The 23,013-nt window shown below is 42.8% G+C and overlaps 1 protein-coding gene across 1 annotated transcript; it reads left to right on the top strand.

The window, feature by feature from the left end:
- Positions 1-19,784: 19,784 nt before the first annotated feature.
- Positions 19,785-21,187, top strand: LOC128757206 (fish-egg lectin-like). The gene is made up of 5 exons (XM_053862312.1): positions 19,785-19,839; positions 19,902-20,138; positions 20,259-20,479; positions 20,802-20,926; positions 21,020-21,187. The coding sequence occupies exons 1-5, from the start codon at positions 19,785-19,787 to the stop codon at positions 21,159-21,161; spliced, it is 780 nt and encodes a 259-aa protein (XP_053718287.1). The 3' UTR covers positions 21,162-21,187.
- Positions 21,188-23,013: the final 1,826 nt, after the last annotated feature.

Raw genomic sequence — 23,013 nt, 5'->3', positions numbered from 1 at the left:
TGGGAACACTGAATAAACAACGACAAAAGCCTTCGTCGTCCAGATAGTCATTTCCTTTGGTCACTCAACTACTCACACACTCACAGTGATAGAAATTTAGATGGAGGATGAACCGTAGCTCTGTGGGAGGTAACCAGAGTGCTCTGAGGAAAGCCACACACGCATGAAGAGAAAGTCAAACTCCACACTGACTGGTGACATGTGCACATCTAAGAAAGAGTTGGCTCTACCTCTCTTCAAGTTGCAACACAAATGGCAAATGACCTGACAATACCAAAATAAAGTAGAGTCATAACTCTTGCTGAGAGTTGAAAAAAATAATGTTTATTTAATTCACCTCTAATCCATGGGCACGGATTTCCTTTTCAAATACAATTTAATGATATTTTATATGCAATTTCTATTAATTTTCTATTAGTCACGCTAAAGCTGGAGTTAACTTGCAATTAATCGCATATTGAGCGCACTTTTTGCATCAGTTTTTAATGTAACTTCAAGGTAGATTTTATCAACACAAAAGTGGCCAATAAGCCTTTCCTTGTGTAAACAATTGTGACTCCATTATATACTGTTAGGAATAACAGTGTATGACATGTGAATAGCATAACATCCGTTCTTTAAGCCCTGTTGTCTGCAGCTCTCCTGATGTCACTCTCGTGTCAATATGCCTCAGTGTTGTGTACCAGTCTGCTTTAACAGAAGTGAGACAAAAAATGACTCTGACCTCTCATTCTTCCACTTCCCTGTGAAAGAAAAGGAGAAGCGGAAATGACTGAAGCCAATAAGGTAAGTTAGAATTTAGGAAAATATGTAATGAAACAACTTCGTGGCAAGGTTAGCACAGGCTGGCAAAAAACATTTACGTTGTTGTCAGTCATGACAACAAGTGAGAAGACTTTTTTGCTCTTTCATTCACAGTGTTATGCAAGTTACTTTAAGTTAGTAACTTAGTTACAGTTACTAGTTATCTCGTTCAAAAGTAACTTTGTTACTTCAAGTTACTCATTGCTTTCAAAATAACTAGTTACTCACAAAAGTAACTTTTTTAAACTGTGTATTATTATGTTATAGCTCAAACATGATCATCCTAGAACAGTCGCGGTCATCGGCCTTGGTTGGAAACTGTCTGTCGCAACTGTCATGTTCTGTGTCTTGCCCATGCTTTTATTTTGTTGTTCCCGGTTGCGTTTCCGTTTCCTTTGTTTTCTCCAGCTGAATGGCCACACAGCTGGAGATTGTTTTCCTCATCAGTGATCCAGGATATAAACTCTGCAGCCCAGTTAGCGTGGCCAGACGGTTGATTCTCAACATACGGTAAAAACCCCTTGTTTCCTTGCTTTCCTTGTTGGCCTGTTTTCCAAAGCTTCACGTGTGTGCTTGAAGATTTTCTCAGCCACCTCCTTAGTTCTTATCATTCCTTCATTTTCTACTATTGTGATCTGCTATTGTGTGCGTGTGAGTGTTTTTGGCTTACTCTCTGTTCTGTTTCCCTGCCTAAGGGTTTATTTTCTTGTGTGTGTGTGTGAGATTTAGATCCACCTCCGAGCGTTTTCTGTTTTCTCCGCCTCGTGAGCAAACTCCGAGCGCGTCTTTTGTTTTCTCCCTTAGTCAGGTTTGGAATTAATCGCCTGTTTTCTGTTCTCAGGTTTTCCCTTCCCGCATTCGTGTCCCCTGACTCCACGTTTGGTGTGACGTCCTCTGTTGCCGTTCCTGTTCGTCCTTTTATTATATTATTGTATTTATTAAATTGTCAATTCACTCTCGTTGTCCCGTGTCTTTTTGTGAACTTGCAACATCTCAGCAATTGGGTCCACCTAACTAGACCAGCCATGACAGAACCGTCTGGCCAAATCACTGATCCAGCTGATGTTGCTGGTTTCCAAAGGGCAGTAGGCACGCAGGGCACTAGAATTACGACTCTCAAGAGACCTGTGTCCTGGCGCAGCTGCAGAATATCTCCACCACCCTCGAGTGCATGTCAATCCCACCCTCTGCAGCTGACTCTCCTGCGCTACCTTTACGAGCGGACCTAGTGCTTCGAAGCGTTTGATGTCCCTCATTCAAGACCCCCCTCGTGAGTCTGTGTCTGAATATTCCATACGCTTCCGAATAGCGGCCGCAGAAGCTCAATGGAACGAACCCGCTCTAATGTCAGCTTTTTCCAACAGTCTCACTGATAGTATCAAGGACCAGCTTTCCCTCCGCGACGAACCTGACTCTCTGGAGGAGATAATCATGCTGGCTATCAGAATTGACAACCGCATTAGAGAGCATGCCCAGCACAGACCGTCCACTCCTCACAAGGTGCACCCGGTTCCGTTCTTCCCATCTGAAACTGACACTCAACACTCTTCTTCTGCTGAGCACGTCAAACCTATGCAGGTGGGAAAAACCAGACTCTCCCCGGAGGAGCGTCAGCTACATTTATCACCGGGTCTTTGTTTAGACTGTGGTCAACCAGGTCACATCATTCGTGTTTGTCCAGTCCGTCCCAGGGGCCCTCGTCTTCCTCTCATTCCCAATAAAAAGGTCAGTAATTCTTCACACTCTACTGTTGGAAGAATAATTTTTACTTTTTTAAAAATTACTAATTTTAATCACACCGTCCTCCCGCTGGTCTCCTCCAGCCGCTGCCGCTTCCTGGTCGTCCCTGGTCCCACATCGCCGTGGATTTCGTCACGGGTCTACCTCCTTTGGAAGGGATGACCACAATCATGACTGTGGTGGACAGATTTTCAAAGATGGCACTCTTCATCCCCCTTCCGAAGCTCCCATCAGCACTGGAGAGAGACAACCTGTTGGTCCTACACGTTTTCCGCCTGCATGGTGTCCCAGTCGACGTGGTTTCCGACAAGGGACCACAGTTCTCATCTCAGGTTTGACCCGCTTTTTTAAAAGCTCTAGGGGCAGCTTCCAGCCTAACCTCTGGCTACCACCCTCAATCAAATGGTCTCACAGAAAGGACTAACCAAGACCTCGAGTCAGCGCTACGATGTGTCTCGGCACAGGATCCCACTTCCTGGTCCTGGAGCATGGAGTATGCACATAATACTCTAGTCTCATCCTCTACTGGCATGTCGCCTTTCAGAGTTGCCTACGGTTACCAGCCTCCACTTTTCTCCTCTCAGGACACAGACAGCACCGTCCCCTCGGTGATGGACTACCTGCAACGATGCCAAGAGACTTGGTCCCGTACACTGGCTGCCCTTTCCCGTACCGCAGACCGCCACAAAAGACTGGCCGATCGCAGCAGGATCCCCACGCCAGTCTACCAACCAGGCGACAAGGCCTGGCTATCTACCCGCAACCTGCAGATCCCGGGTGAGTCCAAAAAACTGTCTCCCAAGTTCATCGGTCCCTGCAAGGTGGAGAAGATCATAAACAACACCGCCATTAGGTTAAAACTCCCACACTCCCTCTAGGGAGAAAACAAATGAGCAACCAAGAGAGCTGAAATCTGAAAATCAAAAGCACACGTGGATGTCAGGACGACACACTGTGGGAAAAAAAAAACTCAGCTAAAGAGCTCAGGCACCAAGGCAAAAATACAAAAGCAAAAACTTCACTGAGACCAAGTAGCAACGACAACAATGAGGAATTTTACTTGACGGTCTGACGCACGAGACTGGAACTAGGTGGAATATAAAGGCTGCCGCCTCCAACAGGTGATGCAGGATTAGTGCCAGCTGTGTGCCAGAGGTGCAGTTGGAAATTGCAAAATGAACAAATGAAAAGCAGATCACTACAATATCACTGTAAACAAAAGAGTTTAATTTCTGATTATGCAAATTGCAGTTTAAAATGCTGTCTCACAAAAATGCTCTGAATGTATTGTGTGAGATGGGCAATGTATAAAAAAGTTGTTTTTGTATTTATTTAATGTATAGTATTAAATAAATACAAAAACATCTGCTCTGTAAGATGTATTTTTCTCAGTGTTTTGACCTTACAAGATGAACGCACCAATCACAACATCAGTCGTGTCCTCCACAATGATGGAACCAGTTTCCTCTGTGTCAGTACGACAGAGGAATGTCATTGCCATCAGAGGAGCCAACATAATTTGTTGACAGAATGAGATTCCATCCATCAGGAGGTGGTGGTGTTTGAGGCTCCTGGAACAACATCCCATCCAGGTGCGGAATAACTCTGTTACAGTTCATGAATCCAATATATTACCAGAGACGATACAAGATAACTTGTTTGATTTGATGGGCAGCGGTTCGCATTTTGGACAGAAGAGGCCAGTGATGCGCTGTCTGGAGCTTTGGGACCACTCCTGCGGCTTCCTCCCGGCCTCCCTGCCGCCAAAGTTTTGATGTTTCTAAATAACAAATGCTTCATAATATGCTGGATTTTTTTTATATTATTATTATTATTATTATTATTATTATTACACCCTTTTTTATTTCAGTAGGAGCAATCTAGATCACATCTCTTCAACTATCATATGATTGCCAACTGACCAAAGTTTTATTTCAACAAATTGTCTAAACACAATGAGGTGGCTGATGCAGTGGAATTATCAGATCTGTGCGTTTCACTCAGTGTCCTTTTATAATCTGATGATGTGGTTATGGTCTGGTTTATTTGGTGTGTCGAGATGACAGTATTGTGATCTACTCACCCTGTCTACACTGGTGGGATGTGTATTATACAGTTGCCCAACACAGGCTTCACAGAAACTCTGAGACAGGTGTTTCAGAGACACAGTCAAATCTGACACGCTGACAGGCACATTTTCAGTTTCAGCTTGACAGTTGGTATTTAAGTTAAGCTTTAAGCTTTAGGTAATCATTACACAGTGCAATATGTACAAATGGTCAATGTGACGTGAAAACCACATTACGTCTCCTTACTGAGACTCTGATTAAAGGAGTGCTGTCACTGTTTAGGTGTTGATGTTCCCCTGATACTGTCAATTTTATCAAAACTCAATTGATAAGAATTCCCTACCTTTGCAAGAATTTAAACTGAAATGAAACACAATTCAATTGGTTTTACCAAGGTTACAGTCTTGAAATGCCCCACAAGACAATCCCAGACCAGACTTGTCTTGTGAACAGTTGAAACTAGCCGTGAGCATCACAGGGTTCTCATCATATGATGAATAACCTGATGTGCTTCATCTGTCATTTCAGTCTGATGCCAGATCATCATTTTCCATTCCTGATCAGTTGTACTTTCAGATTTCTGAGTATAATATTTTACTGTACCCCAGTGTTCCTCTGATGTTTCAGCAAAAGACCAAGATAGTTGGCTGTCAGCTGAGAAGCTGGTCTACTGCATTCTCTGCACTTTCTTGCTACTCTCATCTTTTCTGCATCTTCATAGTCAGTTTCTTCTTTTTGGCTGCAATCTTTGACTACAAATCGTGCTTTGTATTTGTTCCATCTATTTCACTTAAGAGTGAGCACGCCCATTTCCCCCACTGCGCGGTCACTCGGTAGTAAGTGGGTAACCAATTTTAATGACCTCATGTCATCATCCATCGCATACTTCCATTTCTGTGCATCAGATAATGCAGTGGCTTCTTGGTAGGTATGACAAACATCACACACTGCTTTGTAACAGAAGTCTAGACATAATTGTAGTTTGTCTGCTGTGTCCTCTGTTTCAAAACCTTGCAGTCGTGCTGGCTTTTTCTTTGTTTTTCTGGATTTTTTTGATAACATCACTTTTAACTTTCTGACTTTTCTTCATTCCTGTCGTTGTCTTTGACGACTGGGTAAATGTACCCATCACAGTAAGTAATGCTCTTTTAAGATGGTGGTACTGTTTTGTGCAGACATATATTCAGACCAAATTTACTCAGAAATGGATGAACATGGTCCTAAAACACTTGAGGACACTGTCAATAACTCTTAAACCACCACTTACCATTCGTGCTCCTCTTTAAAAATTCCAAAATGAACCCTCAGTCCAAGCTGTGTGCATCCATCCTGTAAAATTGGCCTCTCAAACTCGATTGACCAGGAGGCCACCAGAGTCAAAATCTTTCTTCATCTACACATGTAGTTCATGCCACATAGATCATTAACAGATTGTTTTTAAATTATTAAATTGCTTTGGAAATAAAGTTGGTTTTAATTCCACAATAGTGGTAAAAAACCAGATGAAGCGCAATAAAAGGCTCAAAGACCAGAAAAGTGACACAAAATTGACTTCAAACAGCATGTATGACATGATGACAAGTCATCCCCACAAATGTGCATCACACTCATGGTGCCAGCATGTACTTGATAGGCAGCACTGCCCTTCAGTTTGCATGTTTCTTGTTTTGTTTGTTTGTCATTGTTTTATCAAAATCACATTTAGCAACAATTGCAGTGTTTTCAAGAAAACAAAAACAGGCATCCCATTTTAAAGATCAGATTTATTGTTGCTTTCTTTTTGTTTTCATACCAAAGACCAGAATATAAACTGCATTTTTCATTGTCATGCAAGGTGACTTTTCTCATACATGATGAGCAGAAAATTCCAGCCAGCTAACTTGAAATCAACTTCACAAATCTGTATGGAATGTAGATCGACCCACCTCTTCTGCCTATAAAAGCCAGACCAACCAAGCAGCAGAGCAGCAGCCTCTTGAGATCCTGACATCAGCCTCCCTGAAGACAACCACCACCTGAAGAACAGCCACATCATGAAGACTGCCATCGCTCTCTTGCTGCTGTCTTGCTTCCTGGCTGCCAGTCATGGTAGCTGAACACACCGCTGGAGAAGAGAAGTGAAAATGTGACTAACCTTGTCTTTGCTTTGTAGCCTTCTCTTGTGACGAAGCTCCAAGTTTTTACCACCTCAGTCAGATTGATGCCGGACTTGGTCTCGTGGTCGCCACCAACTACTATCAAACCTCCATTGTCAGTGGGAGATACTGGAACATTGTATAACACTAGTGTGGGAATGATCCGATCATTAAATTGGCAGTGTGTATTTTGAAATCTTTCAGGTTTGAAATAAGATGAAGACTACATTAGGCGATTTTGATGAAACAAGGAAACTTGAGGAAAAACAAAACAAAAACAAAGCTTTTGCTCGACAAAATAGATGAAACATGTTGCAACACAAATGATGGTGGTGAAGACAAAAGGAAAACAGCCATTCATGCACAGCAATGTATCATTCACCTGTGTTTCCTGTTTTTGTTTGATTTCAGAATGTCGACTGCTACACGGGTGCATCATGGTGAGAGTGCATAGGTACATGAAGATGGTCGTAGTAGGACATGACGGAAAGGTTTTCGGACTGATGCCAAATGGTGTTGTCTGTGCAAGGTAAGCAAAGACTTGGCATGTGAGCCTTACTGTACTGCTCCACTTTGTTGACAGTCTAAAACAAGGTTCACAATATTTTTATACTTTTGTCTTAAACAGAATGGGCATCTCAAGTCATCATCCAGCTGGCACCTACTGGCATGAACTCTCCCTGTGCTTCCGTGTCAAGAAACTTGCCTACGATCTGGGCAGACTTTGGATCGCCAGCAAGTCAGGTCTCCTCTTGGAGTGCCGCCGTTAGGATTCGCTCTTGTTTCACTGATGTACGGCAACAATGCACCTGAATCTTCTTTAAATTCTCATCGTTTTGTGTTTCTATGGATTACTAGAAGAATGACCGCAAAATTACACGGAAGTGTTACCAATGATTTTGTTTTATTTCAAGGATGTGTCAGAAGATGCAATGTATGGGAATACTAAGTAAATATTTCCAAAGGAACTGTTGTCCTCATACTTATTCCCTTAGGTCGTGGGCTGTAGTCAACACTAGTGCATGTTCAGACTCACGACTACTGACACAATCACACTGACGGAAATATAGATGATGGATGAACCTTTGAATGCCATTGGGCACTGAGAACATACAAAGTCCTCACAGAATTACACAGATTCACACACTCCAGAGGTGGCTCAAGCGGCGGCGCTAAAATAGCTGTAGGATGAGTTCATAGCTGGACACAGCTGCAGCATGCAGCACCGGTATGAAGGTATATTGGATGAAAGTGCTCCCGAGCCGCATTCAGCACTTTCAATGCCTATGTGAGTCGTGGTCCTGAGACTTGGACTGTCATATGATCCACAATTTACATGTCTTAGTTCAACATTTCACTTTGTCATCCGCTAAACTAAACGTATGGCATGTGTTCCAGCAATTATTCATTGTTGTTGTCGTCCATTTAATTCAGTGGAGTGAAGATGAGATGCTCCAGTCTGCAGCGTCGCTCACATAAAAAGAGCCACATAAAAGCCACATAAAAAAAATGTATAACTAAAATAGAGGTGCACACATTTCTATATACACCGCTTGATTTTTCGAGGAGGATCACTGTAAAATGTATGAATTTTACAGCCTTGCATATTTGTAGGATGTGGCTCTTTTCAGCAACACAGCTCTTAGCCTCTGACAGGTTGGCCATCCCTGTTGTATTATGTATTATGATTATGAACTATACAGACTCAATGAAAACAACAATGAATGTCAACCTAATTATGAAAATCTGCTGTGTATTTATCAAATTATTTATTTGTTCCTGTCTGAGATTTTTATGTTGTCTGTGATTTTTATGCCATGCGTCCAGGTCTGAGAGAACAGATATTTCATCCATGCTATATGTCTTGTACTGTAGCATATTTGACAATTAAGTTACCTACCTACCTAAAATGGCTGTATTAATACAAATATTATATCACAGTGTTCATATGACTCAGTTCCTTTGTTCAGCCCCATGATTCTTCACCGAGCACAGTCTGCTTTTCTGAGGCCCGTGCAGCAGGAGCTGAAGCCTCAGCATCCTCACTGCTTCTTCCCCAGAAAGAAAAAGAGAGATATCAAGTCCTGTATTGGAAATCCTCATGGATGCATGTAAAAAAGGACAAAAGCGCCATGAGTAAAGTCAGGCAAAAATAAGGTTACTTATGGTTATTATTTTGTCAGTTTTATTGAATATTTTTTGTGTCCTTGTTTGCTGGTGCGCTTATTTTTATGTAAATGTTTGCATTAATCCTTGCATATATGTATATGTACCTTTTTTTTTTACTAGTTGCAGTGTTATGCTTCTATGAATACACTTTTTATACTTGATACATTGAAAAACAAAAATAATAAACAATTAAAATTACTGAATGACACAGTTCCTTTCATCTGTAGCCTTTGATCAGCAGCAACGGATGAGGACGTAGCCAGAGTCAAGGGGTGTCCCATTTCTTAGTGGAATATTTTACTCCTCCCCCTTGATGTTCGTTTTTGAGGGATAAGGAGAAGCCAAAGGGGTAGCGGCAAGTGGGAGCCTAACACTGCAGCTATTTTCACGGCTCTCATAAATGATACCCTACTTGACAGGATTTACATTTTTGTCTACATCTGTCTTGATGATATCCTATTTTTTTTTACAAACTCCCTGGAAGAACACCTCCAGCATGTTCGATTAGTCCTGCAGAGGGTTCTTGAGAACCATCTTTGTTAACGCTCAAAAGTGGGAGTTTGGGGTTCCATTGGTCAGTTTTGTCAGACATATCCTTTGTCAGGGTCTGATCCAGCCAAGAGTGACGCTGTTGCTAAGTGGCAAGTGCTCGCATCTCACAAGCAGTTACAATAGTTTCTTGGTTTTGCAAACTTGTATAGGCACGTTATTTGTAAATATAGCATGGTGGCAGCTTCGCTCCCTCATCTAGACCATACGTGTGATCTCTAGAAGAGGAATCCACATTAAATCGTCTTCGGCGAATGTTCTGCATCCTTCAACACAGTGACACTGTTTGTCACCAGTTTCTGGTGGAGGTTAATGCTTCTGACTCTGTCACAATGCCACCCAGATAATAATAAGGTCCCCCCATACGCTTTCTACTAATCGAAGCTGACGCCGGAAGTAAGGAATTATGATGTCAGGAACCGGGTGCAGCTGTGGTGGCCACAATGCTGGAGTTGGAGAGCTTAGCATAGTCCCTTTTGTTGCGCTCACAAACCATGACAACATGACCTATCTGCCATCTGACAAGAGACTTAACTCTCGTCAGGCACGCTGGGCGTTGTTCTTGGTACACTTCAACTTCTCACTCTCATACCGGCTAAATGTTAAACCTGACTGACACTTTTTGTCAAATGTTTGAGAGTCCCCAGGAGACACCAAAGGTTGAGGCAATTCTACCAGACACTTTCATCAAAACCACTACATGGGACATAGAGCGAGCTGTCATGGATGCTCTGAAAGAGCCTCCAGACCCTGTTTGTATGTTCCTGAGATGGTGAAATCCCAGGACACATGTTTTATTTGTGTTTCTTCGTCCAATAAACTTGTTAAACTTGTTCTTGCTGGTCCGAGTCTTCTGTAACCTAGTAACCTTCTGAGACTTCAGGTGGGCCCTCAGTTCCAGATGAGTTTGCACTTTAAGCACGCTGGTTTTACTTTGATATGTTTGTAAGGTTGTCAGAAATCTATCCATAGGCCTGGCACTTTTATGGAATTAAAAGCACTTCTGTCTTTTTGTTTAAGGACTACTGTTTGATTTTAGATCATGCATACACTCTGTGAATAAAGGGGAACAGAAGAGGAAAATGTGTATTTTCTTACAGTTTATATGGGTTTTTTTTTCCCTTTTTCGTAACGTCTTTATCCTCCCTAGTTTAGCTACGCTTATCCTAGGCAAGTCAGATTAAGGTTACGATATATAGAACTAATATGCTCAGGCGCTTTGATCTGAATTGATATATTCTGAAAAGTTAGAGCATCTTTTTGAACCATGAGCCATAATTACAGCCATTATATTTAACTGTTGTAATGACTACCTCTGTCATTATGCCGTCAACACTTGTGTACTTGGAAGCACTGTCAAGACAGTAATTTGGTCATTTGACTAATCACTCTGAACAAACAGTCACAAGTAGTAAGTTATGCGTCATGTAAGTAAGGCTGACCAGTAACTGTAGGTGGATGAACTGGTGCCAATTGCTGGAAATGAAGGACACTCCCAGCAACAAGCACTCATGTCCCGCGCTAAGCCTGTAGGAACAGACACCATAAATTGCCTGGCAAAACAATACCATGAATAATACAAAATAATAATGTATTTTAATGAATTTTCAATAAACCAGTTGACTGAAAATCGCCAGGGACAAGACCTGGTCCAAAGGAACCATTTGACATGATACATAAATAAATCAGTTTGAAGCTTTCTTTCGTTCTGTCCGGTAGGCATTCATTTTTGTTGACTCATACCAATTATGAAGTGACCTACTTAAACTCAATCATGTTTTTTATCATTTACTGAATACCCAAGGAGGACAGCCTGAGGTCAAAGATGTACAAAACACAACATTAGCTGCCAAAAGAACAAATTACATTTTTAGATTCACAACCCCACCTGCGCTCTCAATAGGAAGTTTTCATTATTTCATTATTAGTTGGCAGTCTTATAATTATTTTTTAGGGCCTTATTGATGATCCTCTCAAAACCGCACAGCTGCGGTAGATGATTGTGGTATTTATCTTGGTATTTATTTCCTTGCTGCGAACCATCGCTTTTGTGGTGGGGAGACTTGCGATCCTTTGTGACCCTGAGAGTTGAGTTGTCGGGAGCTTGGTGGTGGATTAGCAGTCTGGTTTGGCTGTGGTTGGCCTGCAGGTCACCCCTGGCATTGTAGCCATTGGCATTGTCGGGTTTGGCTCCTGAGTGAGGGATGGGTGGATGGTAATGCAGACATGCGTCTTGAGCCATGACAAAGCCAATTTTGTTAACTGCACAATGGTCTGATAGGACATTTTAGCAACAATTAAAGTCATCTAAATCTAAATTGATGTATCATTTTAATGATCTAACTGTCATGATCTATTGTTTACAGTCTTCAGACACCTGTAGGCTTCAATGCTTGGAACGCTGTGGGTGAGGACAAAGTGCTCACGTTTCTTTCCTTCATCTGTGCCAGCAGGTGCTGTTCTATTTGGCTCCTGTGGCAACTGTAACAGGAACATGAGCTGATGACATACTGGACTGTCTGGCATGACAGGATATATCAACCAAACAATTTCAATTAACTTAGACACATGAAAACATATTTGTATGACAGCTGGCACAAATGAATACAGATTTGATTTGTAGCTTTCTCATAAGAAGCTTCTTCACATCAAGTGTGTGGTGTGTGCTCATTTTGTCACAGAAAAGTACCAGTAACTAAAAGCAGTGGAGAACTCTAAGTCAATAGACTCTAACAACTGGTTTGCTGATAAAGATTCTGATCATAATCTCACTCTTCGAACCCTAAAAGCAGAACAGCAGAACAACGCACAAAAACAAGTTAACAGCACGTCGACAAAATAAAGAGTTGCAATGTTTTCCGAAGATTATACCTACACTTACTTGAAATCATAGTGTAGGAAAAGAGGATTCCTCAGAATTAATTACTCCTCAAAAACTACTACAAGAAGATTGTTGTTGTTTTTTTTCTTTAATTGTGATTGGGGGAAACAGGTGCAAAAAAAGAAACAATCTAACATTACTGAAGTTCTATTTTATCATATACATGAGATCAACATGGATGAATGCGTATAAGCTGACTCTGAATCTGCAACCAACACCTGCAACCAAAAGTGTCCACTACAAACAGATAAACAGATTCTGTGTGTGTGCGTGGGAATAATATATTTCTACTGCTAAACTGATGATGAACTCATGTAAAAAAAATTACGAGGACGCTGTGCAGGAAGACTCACTCTCACACGTGCCCACAACATAACGTGAGAGGGCAGAAATTCTTCTGTCAAAGTCATCTTAGAGTGAGAATACTGAAACCTATCAAAACACTTGGCAGCTGCTTGCTGCCAGTGCTGTACATACCATCCATATCATTAGATTCATGGTTGCCTCATCTTTGATAAAGCAGGTTGGTGGTGACTGACTGGATGATTGACACCCAGAATGCACCTAGAGACATGTCAACAATGCACTGTACAACTCTATAAAAGCATGCTTTGAATTATAATGTTAGAATTATAACGTAAAGCATTGTGGCGCATCACTGTGTACCAAGTCGCATCAGGGCAGGACGTGAGGCTCTGCTGCGATCAAGGAGCGGTTCGACAGGGCACTGTGCTACGTGACAGCGCAGGGCCGCGGCACCTGTTCCTTCCACAGACCACATGGTGAGAGCTGGGTGAATCACTCGCCAACTCATCAACATGACAGCGGGAGCAGCATACATGCACCAAGGCGTCAGGTTAAAGATGATCTCTCTTGATATCTCTCACCTCAAGCAACAAGGAAAACAAACAACCGTGGGACTAATACAACCACGCTGTTGTGAAAAGACAGAGTAGAGGAGGTCGGACCAAGAACCATGCTGCACTGATAGACCTGCCACTGTCGTCCATTGCTGTTTGGAGTACATTTATCTCACATGAAGTCACGCAGTCAGAAATGTGTGAGACTTGGGAAGAGTGGCGGTGAACTTGTGACGGGTCTCAGTTACCAACCTGAGTTGGTAGTCTCAAGCAGAAAAAGGAAAAAAAAAAAAAAGTAATCCTGCATCCAAATGCCAATCTGGATCCATATGATGATCTGGATCTGTCCTCGAGTTTTTTTCTTGATCCATTCCTCACATTTCCTTGAAATTTCATCCAAATCTGTCCTTAATTTTATTGTGAATAAGGACGAACAGGCAGGCAGGCTGGCTGGACCCGTCTTTGGCGGAGTTAATAATGAGGAGACAGCGCTCTCTAGTGGAGACTGGTAGAACTTCAACGGCTCAAGCGTATGAAGAAGTTGAGAACAGAACATTGCATCCTTTTAAGGAAAAGTCACTGGGTCGTTCACGTGTGAGTTTATTATGTTCTGAATAGAGACGACAGACGGTCATTCAGAAATATGTGCAAAACTTTGTGAACCTTGAAGACATGCACTTGCAAGAAGATTCATACATCACAACATTCAAACCACAATCTGTGAAATAACTTGCCTTCAGAACCATGCCAACTGCAAACAGTGGGGATCTCAAATGGGTTGAAATTCTGAACACTTTATATTTTTCATATTTTTTTATGTTTGCTGCTTCATAGTTTCTACCGTGATGTGACATAATTTAATGTGTGTAATACACAGGTGTGAAGAATGGCACTGAGGGTATTTCATGGATTTATAGTGGAGGACGTCACTTTAAGGTGGGACAAGGTGATCATAACACTTCAAGGAACTTGATGAACAAAATATGAATCGTAATGTGATTCATGGTGCTTCTCTCACGTGGCAAACTTAGCATGACCAAAAGGTATGAAATCCTTGCCAGGTTAGACCTGCCCAAAGCACTAATGGAATTCGTGGATTCAAGCCAACACCCAGGGTTCTTGTCAATAAGGTCTCTTTCTGGTAATGTTAATATTGTGTTTCCTCCTACACCTGCCTCATTTCAAGTCATTTTCATTTTTCTTTTCTGTTGAAGTGCAGGCCAAAAAGGGCAAGAGTTAGACCTTAGCTGTTGCAGCCAATACAAGGTCATGCCAAAATTCAAATCACTGAACCTTATTGTAAGGAACCGAACAAAGCAGAACCCACGTGCGTGTGGTATGTGGAGCACAGAGCAACTTGGACAGGAAATTAAAGTAAAGCCGTTTAATGAACACAAACAATAAACAGACTGCAAGAAGAAGTGAGTGTGTCATCGAACAGGAGAAGACCATGCAAACCAAGTCAAGGAACAGAATCTGGAAATAGAGAAAAACAGGAGACTCGTGAACATGTAAGAAATAAAACAGAAAACGTAGCAGTCAGATCTCAAAAGACAACAATGACACAAAAATACGCATGCCATCCAACACACAGAGCAATGCTATAAAAATAGCAGAAAAGGATAGCGTGGGGGTCAGAACACTTGCACAAGATAGAAAATAAAGAGTCAGAGCAACTCACACGTAAAAAGAGCCACAGAGGGAACAGATTGTACGTGGCAGTGAGGAATAGTCCATGGAAATAACTTTACGAAAAGCTCAAGGGAAAAAAGGAACAAGATAACAGAGTGCAGTTCACAAGAGTAACTAGACGACAGAGGGATCACACATTTACAGTTCAGCGTCACATCCGAAATCTGGGATTCGGGGTGAAACAACTGAAAGGCACGTTTATTCCCAGCACTCAGATAAAGTAGCTGGGGATTTGGTTTGGATTCTTGAATGATGCCAGCCTGTCTGTCGGACGAGAGGATGAGAAGTGAGAGACAGCTTCAAAATAATATGACTACGCCATCATTTTTTTGAGTGTGGACAAGAAACCCGCGACATTTGGTGTCAGAAGTGGGATGGCTAGTCAGGAGAAGGTGACTCAAATTCCCTACAAAGGCACAGGTTTGCAAGGACACAATGTCACGCTGGATATCTGAGGACGAGGAGCAGAACGGCAGGTTCCAGGCCACCCAAACGTTTTCTACCGACCGTGGGTCAAAAGGAGGATCCAGGGATGAGCTGCTGACCATCATGAGGTAATTTTTGGTGCGACAGAGAGAAGAGCTGCGAAGTCCTCTATGCCACAGAGGGAGCTTCACAAAGTGATGTCGCTCTTGGGATTAATGTCACGTCTTCACAGATCTTCACACATCAAATGTTGGGCAACCACGTCTTGGTCTGGTCAGACAATTCTACTACTGTGACTTATCTGAATCGCCAGGGCGGTGTGAGGTCTCCAGCCCTTCACAAGGTGGCAACTGGTATTCTGATATGGGCAGACAGTCGGCTGTTGTCATTCCGAGCTCAACTGCTGAACATAGGAGTGGACTGAATGTTAAGGGGAGGGGCTCTCATGGATGAGTGGGAGCTCTCTCAGGACATGATAGCAATGTTTAGGACCGGTTTGGAGTTCCGGATGTAGAACTCTTTGCTGCTTGAGCAAATGCGAAATGCCCCCTGTGGTTCTCTCCATCTTCCATCCTTGGCTTCGGCAAAAAAGTGAGTGATTTAACCTCTTTTTCAGAGAATACAGATTGAATGTAATTTGGAGTTGAGAGGGATTCAGTCACCTTGTGTCCAAATCCTGCTTTCTGGCCAAAGGTGATCACATCCGCTTTCAGGTCGAGTGTGGTGACCCTTAGGTCTGCGTTGCTATGCAAGTTGCACAGAATCTCATCTCGCTATAGAAGGGACTTTAAAGCCCCTTGTAATTGTTTTTTCTCTTGGTCTCGATATAGAAATTTTACCCGAATGTAACTTCAGATCTATGAATATGTGCAACACCCAACAGGCCCGATTGTGAAGCAGATGCTGCTCAGATTCACTTGGCTGACATCACAGGAGAAGCCACTGCAGCCAAACAGCAGAAGCTTGACTTAATGTTGTGGAAGACATGCAACCTATCACGGGTGTGGAGTTGTCACTGCAGTTGATGTTTCCAGTTGGTATAGTGGTGTTGCTGTTGAGATGATCACCAGCATCGGTTTTGCACTATTCTTTGCTACTACCAAGTGTTCTGTAAAAGAGTTGATTTTGCTGCCAAAAGTATCCTGTCTAATCTAAATGACCCCAGTAAATATGCCCATCAAAAGTTTCAAGATAGTCATTCATTCACTTACACTCACATTGCCATTGCACATTTAGGTCACTAAGTGGAGACTAATAGGAATGCACTTGACGTGACTTTGGCCTTATAGATCGATAGATAGCCTTTATTACCTGACTGTCTAGTTTAGCAGGCCACACATATAACAATAATGGGGCCGATTTTCAGCTTTGCCCAACACCTGGTCATCTCATGGTTAGAGAGAGAGACCTGGAGAAGCCTACAGGCCGCGGTGACTTGCACCTGCAGTGAGATTTGACAGAGGATCGGTGATGATCAGCGGATGCTTCAGCAATTCTGGAATTGGGCAGATTGGTCTTTGCAAAGGACACATGAATCAAGCCGCATACAAAGTTAACTTGGAAGAAACACCTGATTCCCTCTGCTCTGACCATCTTCCCCATCTTTTATCAGCTGATCAAAAGTTTAAGACCATCGCTAAAAAAGTTACAAAAAACTCTCCAAACCAGAACAAAAATGTTCTCAGTAGGACTCAGTAATAAGTAGCTGCACCATTCTTGTTAATCACTTCAAAAATTCGTTTTTGCATGATGCGATGCACGCGTTTCCAGGAGGCTATTGGGAACATTGCTCCAGGTGGTGAAGATAGCTGCACGAAGGGCATCAACTGTCTGGAACGGATGGCAATTGTTATAAACTTCCCTTGCCATCCCTCTCCAAATGTTCTCTATGGGATTTGAATCAGGGGAGCATGCGGGATGGTCCAAAAGAGTGATGTCATTCTCCCTGAAGAAGCCCTTGGTCAAGCGAGCATTTTGAACTGCAACATTTTGCAACGAAAAACCCAGCTGTCACAGTCATGAGGGACGCCCACTGAAACATCTGCACATAACTAGCCGCAGTTTGACGACCCTCCAACACCTCCAGTGTTCCACTGAATGACAAAGTACCCCAGGTAATAATGGACCCCCTCCACTGTTCCGGGTAAAAAACGCCTCAGGTGGGATCTCCTTGTCATGCCAGTAATGTTGGAAATGTGTTAGCAAAAGTTATTTGCTACTGAATAAGCTGTTTATAATGCTTTGTCTAATGAAAGATTGAATCCAACAGACGCAGTGATAATGAGGAAGGTAACCACAATTTGATCCAGTGGTGTGTATGATAAGGATAGTGTTGGAAAGATGCGTGGATGGAAGAGTCAGTTATGAACCACGTGATACGGTTTTGGTAGTAATTCTCACGAGCACGTCTCCTTTGCCACACACAGGAGAAAACACACTGGACTGTGTATACACTAACATCCACGGTGCGTACAGAGCCCTCCCTCGCCCTCATCTCAGTCTCTCCGACCACATCTCCATTCTGCTGGCTCCAGCATATCAACCACCAAGACAATTACCTGCTCTATCCTAACCAGAAACCCTGGCTGAACGCTGAGGTGAGAGCTCTGCTGAAAGCCAGGGATGCTGCCTTTAGGGCGGGCGAGGCATCAGCACTGAGAGTGGCAAGGAAAGAACTGATGGCAGGTATCTTGAGGGCCAAAGCCGCATATGTCTGTAAGATCCAGGGTCACCTTGACTCCAACGATCCCCGAGGCATGTGGAAGGGCATAAAGTGCATCACGAACTACAACACCAGGGATGCAAATTGCCCACGCTACTCCTCCCTTCCAGATGCGTTGAACCAGTTCTACGCCCGCTTCGAGGACCCCGACTTCTCCCCTCCGTACCCAAGACTCAAATCCACACCTGGTGACACACCCCTCAGTCTGACCCCAGCCGACGTAAGGAGGAACCTCATAGGGATTAATCCCCGGAAAGCTGCAGGCCCCGACAACATCCCAGGGTGGGTCCTGAAGGACTGCGCACATCAACTGTCTGAGGTGCAGACAGACATCTTTAACAACTCACTGTCACTGGCATCTGTCCCCACCTGCCCAAAGTTTGCCATCATCGTCCCAGTCCCCAGTTGCTCCACTGTGACAGGCCTAAATGACTATCGTCCTATAGCCCTGACCCCGGTTGTCATGAAGTGCTTCGAGAGGCTTGTCATGGCCCACATCACAAAGACTCCATTGACATCACAGTGGACCCCACCAGTACGCCTACAGGAGGAACCACTCCACAGATGATGCCAACTTTATCATACATAAAAAGAGATCTTTGAATTCCTTTTTGGGTTTGAAACCCATTTCCTGCAGATGCCGTCTGATGGTTATTGCGCTGCAGTTGGCACCAGTAAGGGCCTTAATATGGGTCAAGGGCCACCCTGTGTCTTGACGGACAGATCTGATCTGACCCTCCGGCTCAGCGCAGCTGGAAGTTTTTTGGGTCTGCCACTTGACGTTTTGTTCCATAATGCTCAGGATCTTTCCAAAATCCAACCTCAGCAGCAATGGCATGCTGCAAAAGTCCTTGCTTTGTTTATATTGAATCAGTTTATTGTTGAAAGCCAACATTGAAATAGAATTCAAAATTTCAATTAGTTGCATAACACTAAAACCATTGCATGACATTCAGTGTTGTTTTCACTTCCCACCGAAGGCCAGATACTGCAGTTTTTTTATATTTGGCCATGTATGTCCTGTTACTAACACAAAGGAAAGATACTGTATGAGGTACCGAGAACATGTCAAACTGAGTACAACGCACCTTGTTGTTTCATAGGCCCATGGTGAACTTGAAGTAAAACAATTCATTTATTTAAAGTGCACACTGGATTGAACAGGATGTTGTATATTTGTATTGTTGTATATTTTTGAATTTTTCTTTTCTTTTTTTTTCAATTTTCTTTGACCCTGTAGGTGGCACTTTTGTGGCCTGAACTTTTGTCATCCTCTTTCGTCTACTATAAAAAGGTTGATGAACAAACAAGCGGAGATTAGAAATGTCAACAAATAACCAACAAAGAAAAAAAGAGAAAAATATTTCTCATCCTTAATTTGAGCATTGGGCAGCAACTCAGGCTTGTACAATGATTTCTCAGTTTGCAGATTATTATTATTATTTTTTTTTTAATCCACATTTTGAAATTTTAATTTTAAAATTGTTTTTCTTCATTTCGATGGAAAGTTGCAAGAATAGAAAGTGCATTCTTCTTTGGCACACCTGATATCGATTCTGCTAAATGATCAGCAATGAATGCCAGCGCACTTGTCGGAAGTCAAGTTGACAAACCTGCATGGAATGTTGGCGCAGTAGACATACCTCTGCTGCCTATAAAAGGGATTAAATGGCGGCAGAGGATCAGAGGCGCTTGAGAACTTGACAAGACAACCACTAGCAAAGGAACAGCCACATCATGAAGACTGCCATCGCTCTCTTGCTGCTGTCTTGCTTCCTGGCCGCCAGCCATGGTAGCTGAACACAGTGTGGGACGAGATTGTGAGGAGGCTCTAACTTTTTCTTTGTCTTGTAGCATTGAGGTGCTCGAGAGGTCCCAGCCTTAGCCAGATCAAGCAGATTGACGCCGGACATGGATTTGTGGTTGCTGTTGACAGACACGACAGACCCTACATGCTGAGTGGAAATCGATGGACCTCACTAGGAAGCGTTCGCCTGCGTCACGTTTCAGTGGGACGAGCTGGAATCTGGGGCATTGGCAAAACCAACAAGGTCTACAAATTGGTGGGCGGCCAATTTCTGGCAGCACGAGGTATTTTTATCGGGAGCTTTCATGATGAACTTGCTTGATTACCTTTATTCATCTCACAATAGGGACATTTGTCGTATTGGCAGCATAGTGGCATTAAGGACAAACATTGTTTTTCTCCAGGTGTGACAATGAAAATGGTGGCAGCTGGAGGTGATGATTTTTTGCTTGGAATCAGAGCCAGCAACAGCAGGTCCTACTGTCTCATAAGCAGCCGGACTCAAGGCTTCCAAGGTGGCACCAGTCTGAGATGGACTTCAAAGTCAAGCAAAATTGCGCAAGCAAGCTGTGGGACAAATTTCTGCTGGGGAATCAGCTCGAGTGGAAAGCCCCACGTCTTGTCGGTAAGAGAGTCGCCAGAGCAATATCTTTATTCTGGGTTCACACTGTGTGGGTTCGTCATGTATTGTGGGCACAATCCGATGTTGAAGAGTCAGATTGGCTTTTGTTGTGTGAAGTTGCAGGTCTCACTCTGAAAAATAATGTCGCGAGTCTTAGAAAACAAAGTGGTGACAAGAAACGCTTAAGCTTTCCCACGTCACCAACGAATGCAACCTCACAACAACACAAGACCTGCGGCGTTGTCAAGAAATGGAATCAACAACGGACTCAGCATGTTTCGAGTACCAAGTAGTTGATACCTTTCGCTTTGCTTGATGATTTCAGAGAATCACAAGCAGGAACTGTAGGAGTTCAAGGTGGGAGAGAGTGTCCGGGGCATTGAAGATGGTCAAAGTCGGAGAGGACAGATCAGTTTTTGGACTGACTGCAAATGGTCAAGTCCATGAAAGGTAAGCCATGACGTGGCATGTGAGTTTCACTGTGCTGCCCCTTTTCGTTTCCAGTCAACGTCTCCGATCATTTGATACTTTTGTCTCATGCAGAATCGGCATCACAAGTGGTCGCCCAAAAGGCACCCGTTGGCGTCGACAGGGCGTGAACACAGTTATCAAGACTCTAGCCTATGACCTGGGCAAAGTTTGGCTTGTCAGCAAGGCAGGTGTGCTCATGACATGCACCCGCTAGGATTCACCCGAGGATTCACGCCTACATCCCAGCGACACCTTTATTCTTTCCTCATTCTTGTGTGTGTGTTCTTGTTTCCTGGTCACTTTCTAAAAGAATACCGACAAAATCCATTGAGTTTTTGTGCCAATCCAATCAATAAACAAATCATCAGTATAGCGCAAAGAACTGTCTTATCTTATCTTGCTGCACCCATTCAAACTCTGGTTTCTGTGGCAGCAGAAAAAGAGGACTGACAAATTGACCAAAACCCTTTGCGTTAGCATTAGCCTCTTTCGCTGCGCCAGGGCAGCCTCCGCCTCGGTCTACTCTTTCACTGTTCATTAAAACAAGTCAACTGCGCTCGAATGTCCGTTGAGTGAGTGGATCCGAACCACCAGTCTACAGCTCACTGAACCAACTGTTCTAATTTCTGTGTTCAGCTGCCTGCGGCACCTGGACACAACATTTGTTTGCCTGCTGACATTTTTTGCAGATGTTTCAATTGTCCAAACTGACAAATACTATCATTAAAAAGGGATTGTTCACATTGAGTCAAGAGGCATGACTGAGCAGTTTCTATTTTTTTTTCAATTTATGAACATTTTGCAAAGATTTGCCAAACCTAGCATCATTCAGTGTATCCATAGATCAGGGCTCACCAACCTTTTAGCAACCGTGACCTTGTCTACAAGCACTGTGTAACCCAAGGACTACCATCGGTTCAGTACACACTTCTGAAATCACAATATATAATGGATGATAAATGATATTCCTCTGAAATACATTGATGAGTTTTCACAATAATTTCCAATGCTGGAAACAAAAACGAGCCACAAAATCAAACAATACAGTTATTACATGAAAATGAAAATTCTGAATTTTTTTTGGGGCTCCTCCCTTGGTCATTCCCTCCCTTGGACATTTTACTGTATAGTTTTGGTAATCTGTTCAGCGGTTCTCAATAAACGTTTTATTGTTTGACTATCAATTTTGTTGTCACTTTTTAATGTGCTGCCTTGAGTGAACCTCAACCTCCTCTCAGCCAATGCACCCACATTTGGTTAGGACCTCTTCTGCCGGCCATTCAAAGCAAATGCACTTTAATGGACTCCCATGGAGTAGTAATTATCAAGACCTGGGTTAGAAATGGAGTCCAGATTTACGCGTAGATAGTTTCAGCCTACCTCATTTTTGCGCCTTGAGTTTTCATGACATTTATGCTTAAAAAAAAAACAATACAAAAATACATATATTTTGGGAAATTAAAATGTATTCTCATTTTGCAGAGCAAAACACAAGGTGGCCATTTTTGGCAGTCAAACTGTTTTCACGTGTCACAGAAAACATTATCATCATCATTATCATTATCGTCATTATCGTCATTATCTACATAGTTGTGACAAACTACTGCCATGTGAATGACCATAACCACCAAACTGGTAAAGTACAATGAAGTTTTGATCGCAGGTCTGAAATGCAACCACTCCCTGCCGCCAAACACTCCAAACATTACTGTGGGTATTCTGCGGAATCGTGTCTTTCCTTAAGTTTATTTGTTGTTTAAGTTTATATATAATTCAACAAAAAAAAGTTTATATATAATTCAACAAAAACAAAATTAAGTTTATATATAATTCAACAAAATTTACTTCCATAAATCAACGCTGATCAAATAAATGAACACAAGGTGGAAATTCTGACTTCATTACTCCAAAAACAGTAGAATTTCTGCGCCGTCCTCTTCACCACCAGCCCTCCTGTCATCATGGGAGCGGTGCAGCGCTGCTGCCACCTGCAGCTGCAGCTAGTTCAGACATGCATTTCCCTGTACATCTGAAATGATTGTTAGTTGGTAATCTGCGGCTTCACT

The sequence above is a fragment of the Synchiropus splendidus genome, chromosome 4, assembly GCF_027744825.2.
Source record: "Synchiropus splendidus isolate RoL2022-P1 chromosome 4, RoL_Sspl_1.0, whole genome shotgun sequence".
Classification (NCBI taxonomy): domain Eukaryota; kingdom Metazoa; phylum Chordata; class Actinopteri; order Syngnathiformes; family Callionymidae; genus Synchiropus; species Synchiropus splendidus.
This window is presented reverse-complemented; position numbering and strand designations above follow the sequence as displayed.

What these genes read in the sequence shown, in the direction of transcription:
- LOC128757206 (XM_053862312.1), top strand. Translation starts at nt 19,785, where the DNA reads ATGAAGACTGCCATCGCTCTCTTGCTGCTGTCTTGCTTCCTGGCCGCC. An exon ending in CCAATTTCTGGCAGCACGAG is followed by an intron (nt 20,139 to 20,258) that starts GTATTTTTATCG and finishes GTTTTTCTCCAG; the next exon opens with GTGTGACAATGAAAATGGTG. An exon ending in GAAAGCCCCACGTCTTGTCG is followed by an intron (nt 20,480 to 20,801) that starts GTAAGAGAGTCG and finishes TGATGATTTCAG; the next exon opens with AGAATCACAAGCAGGAACTG.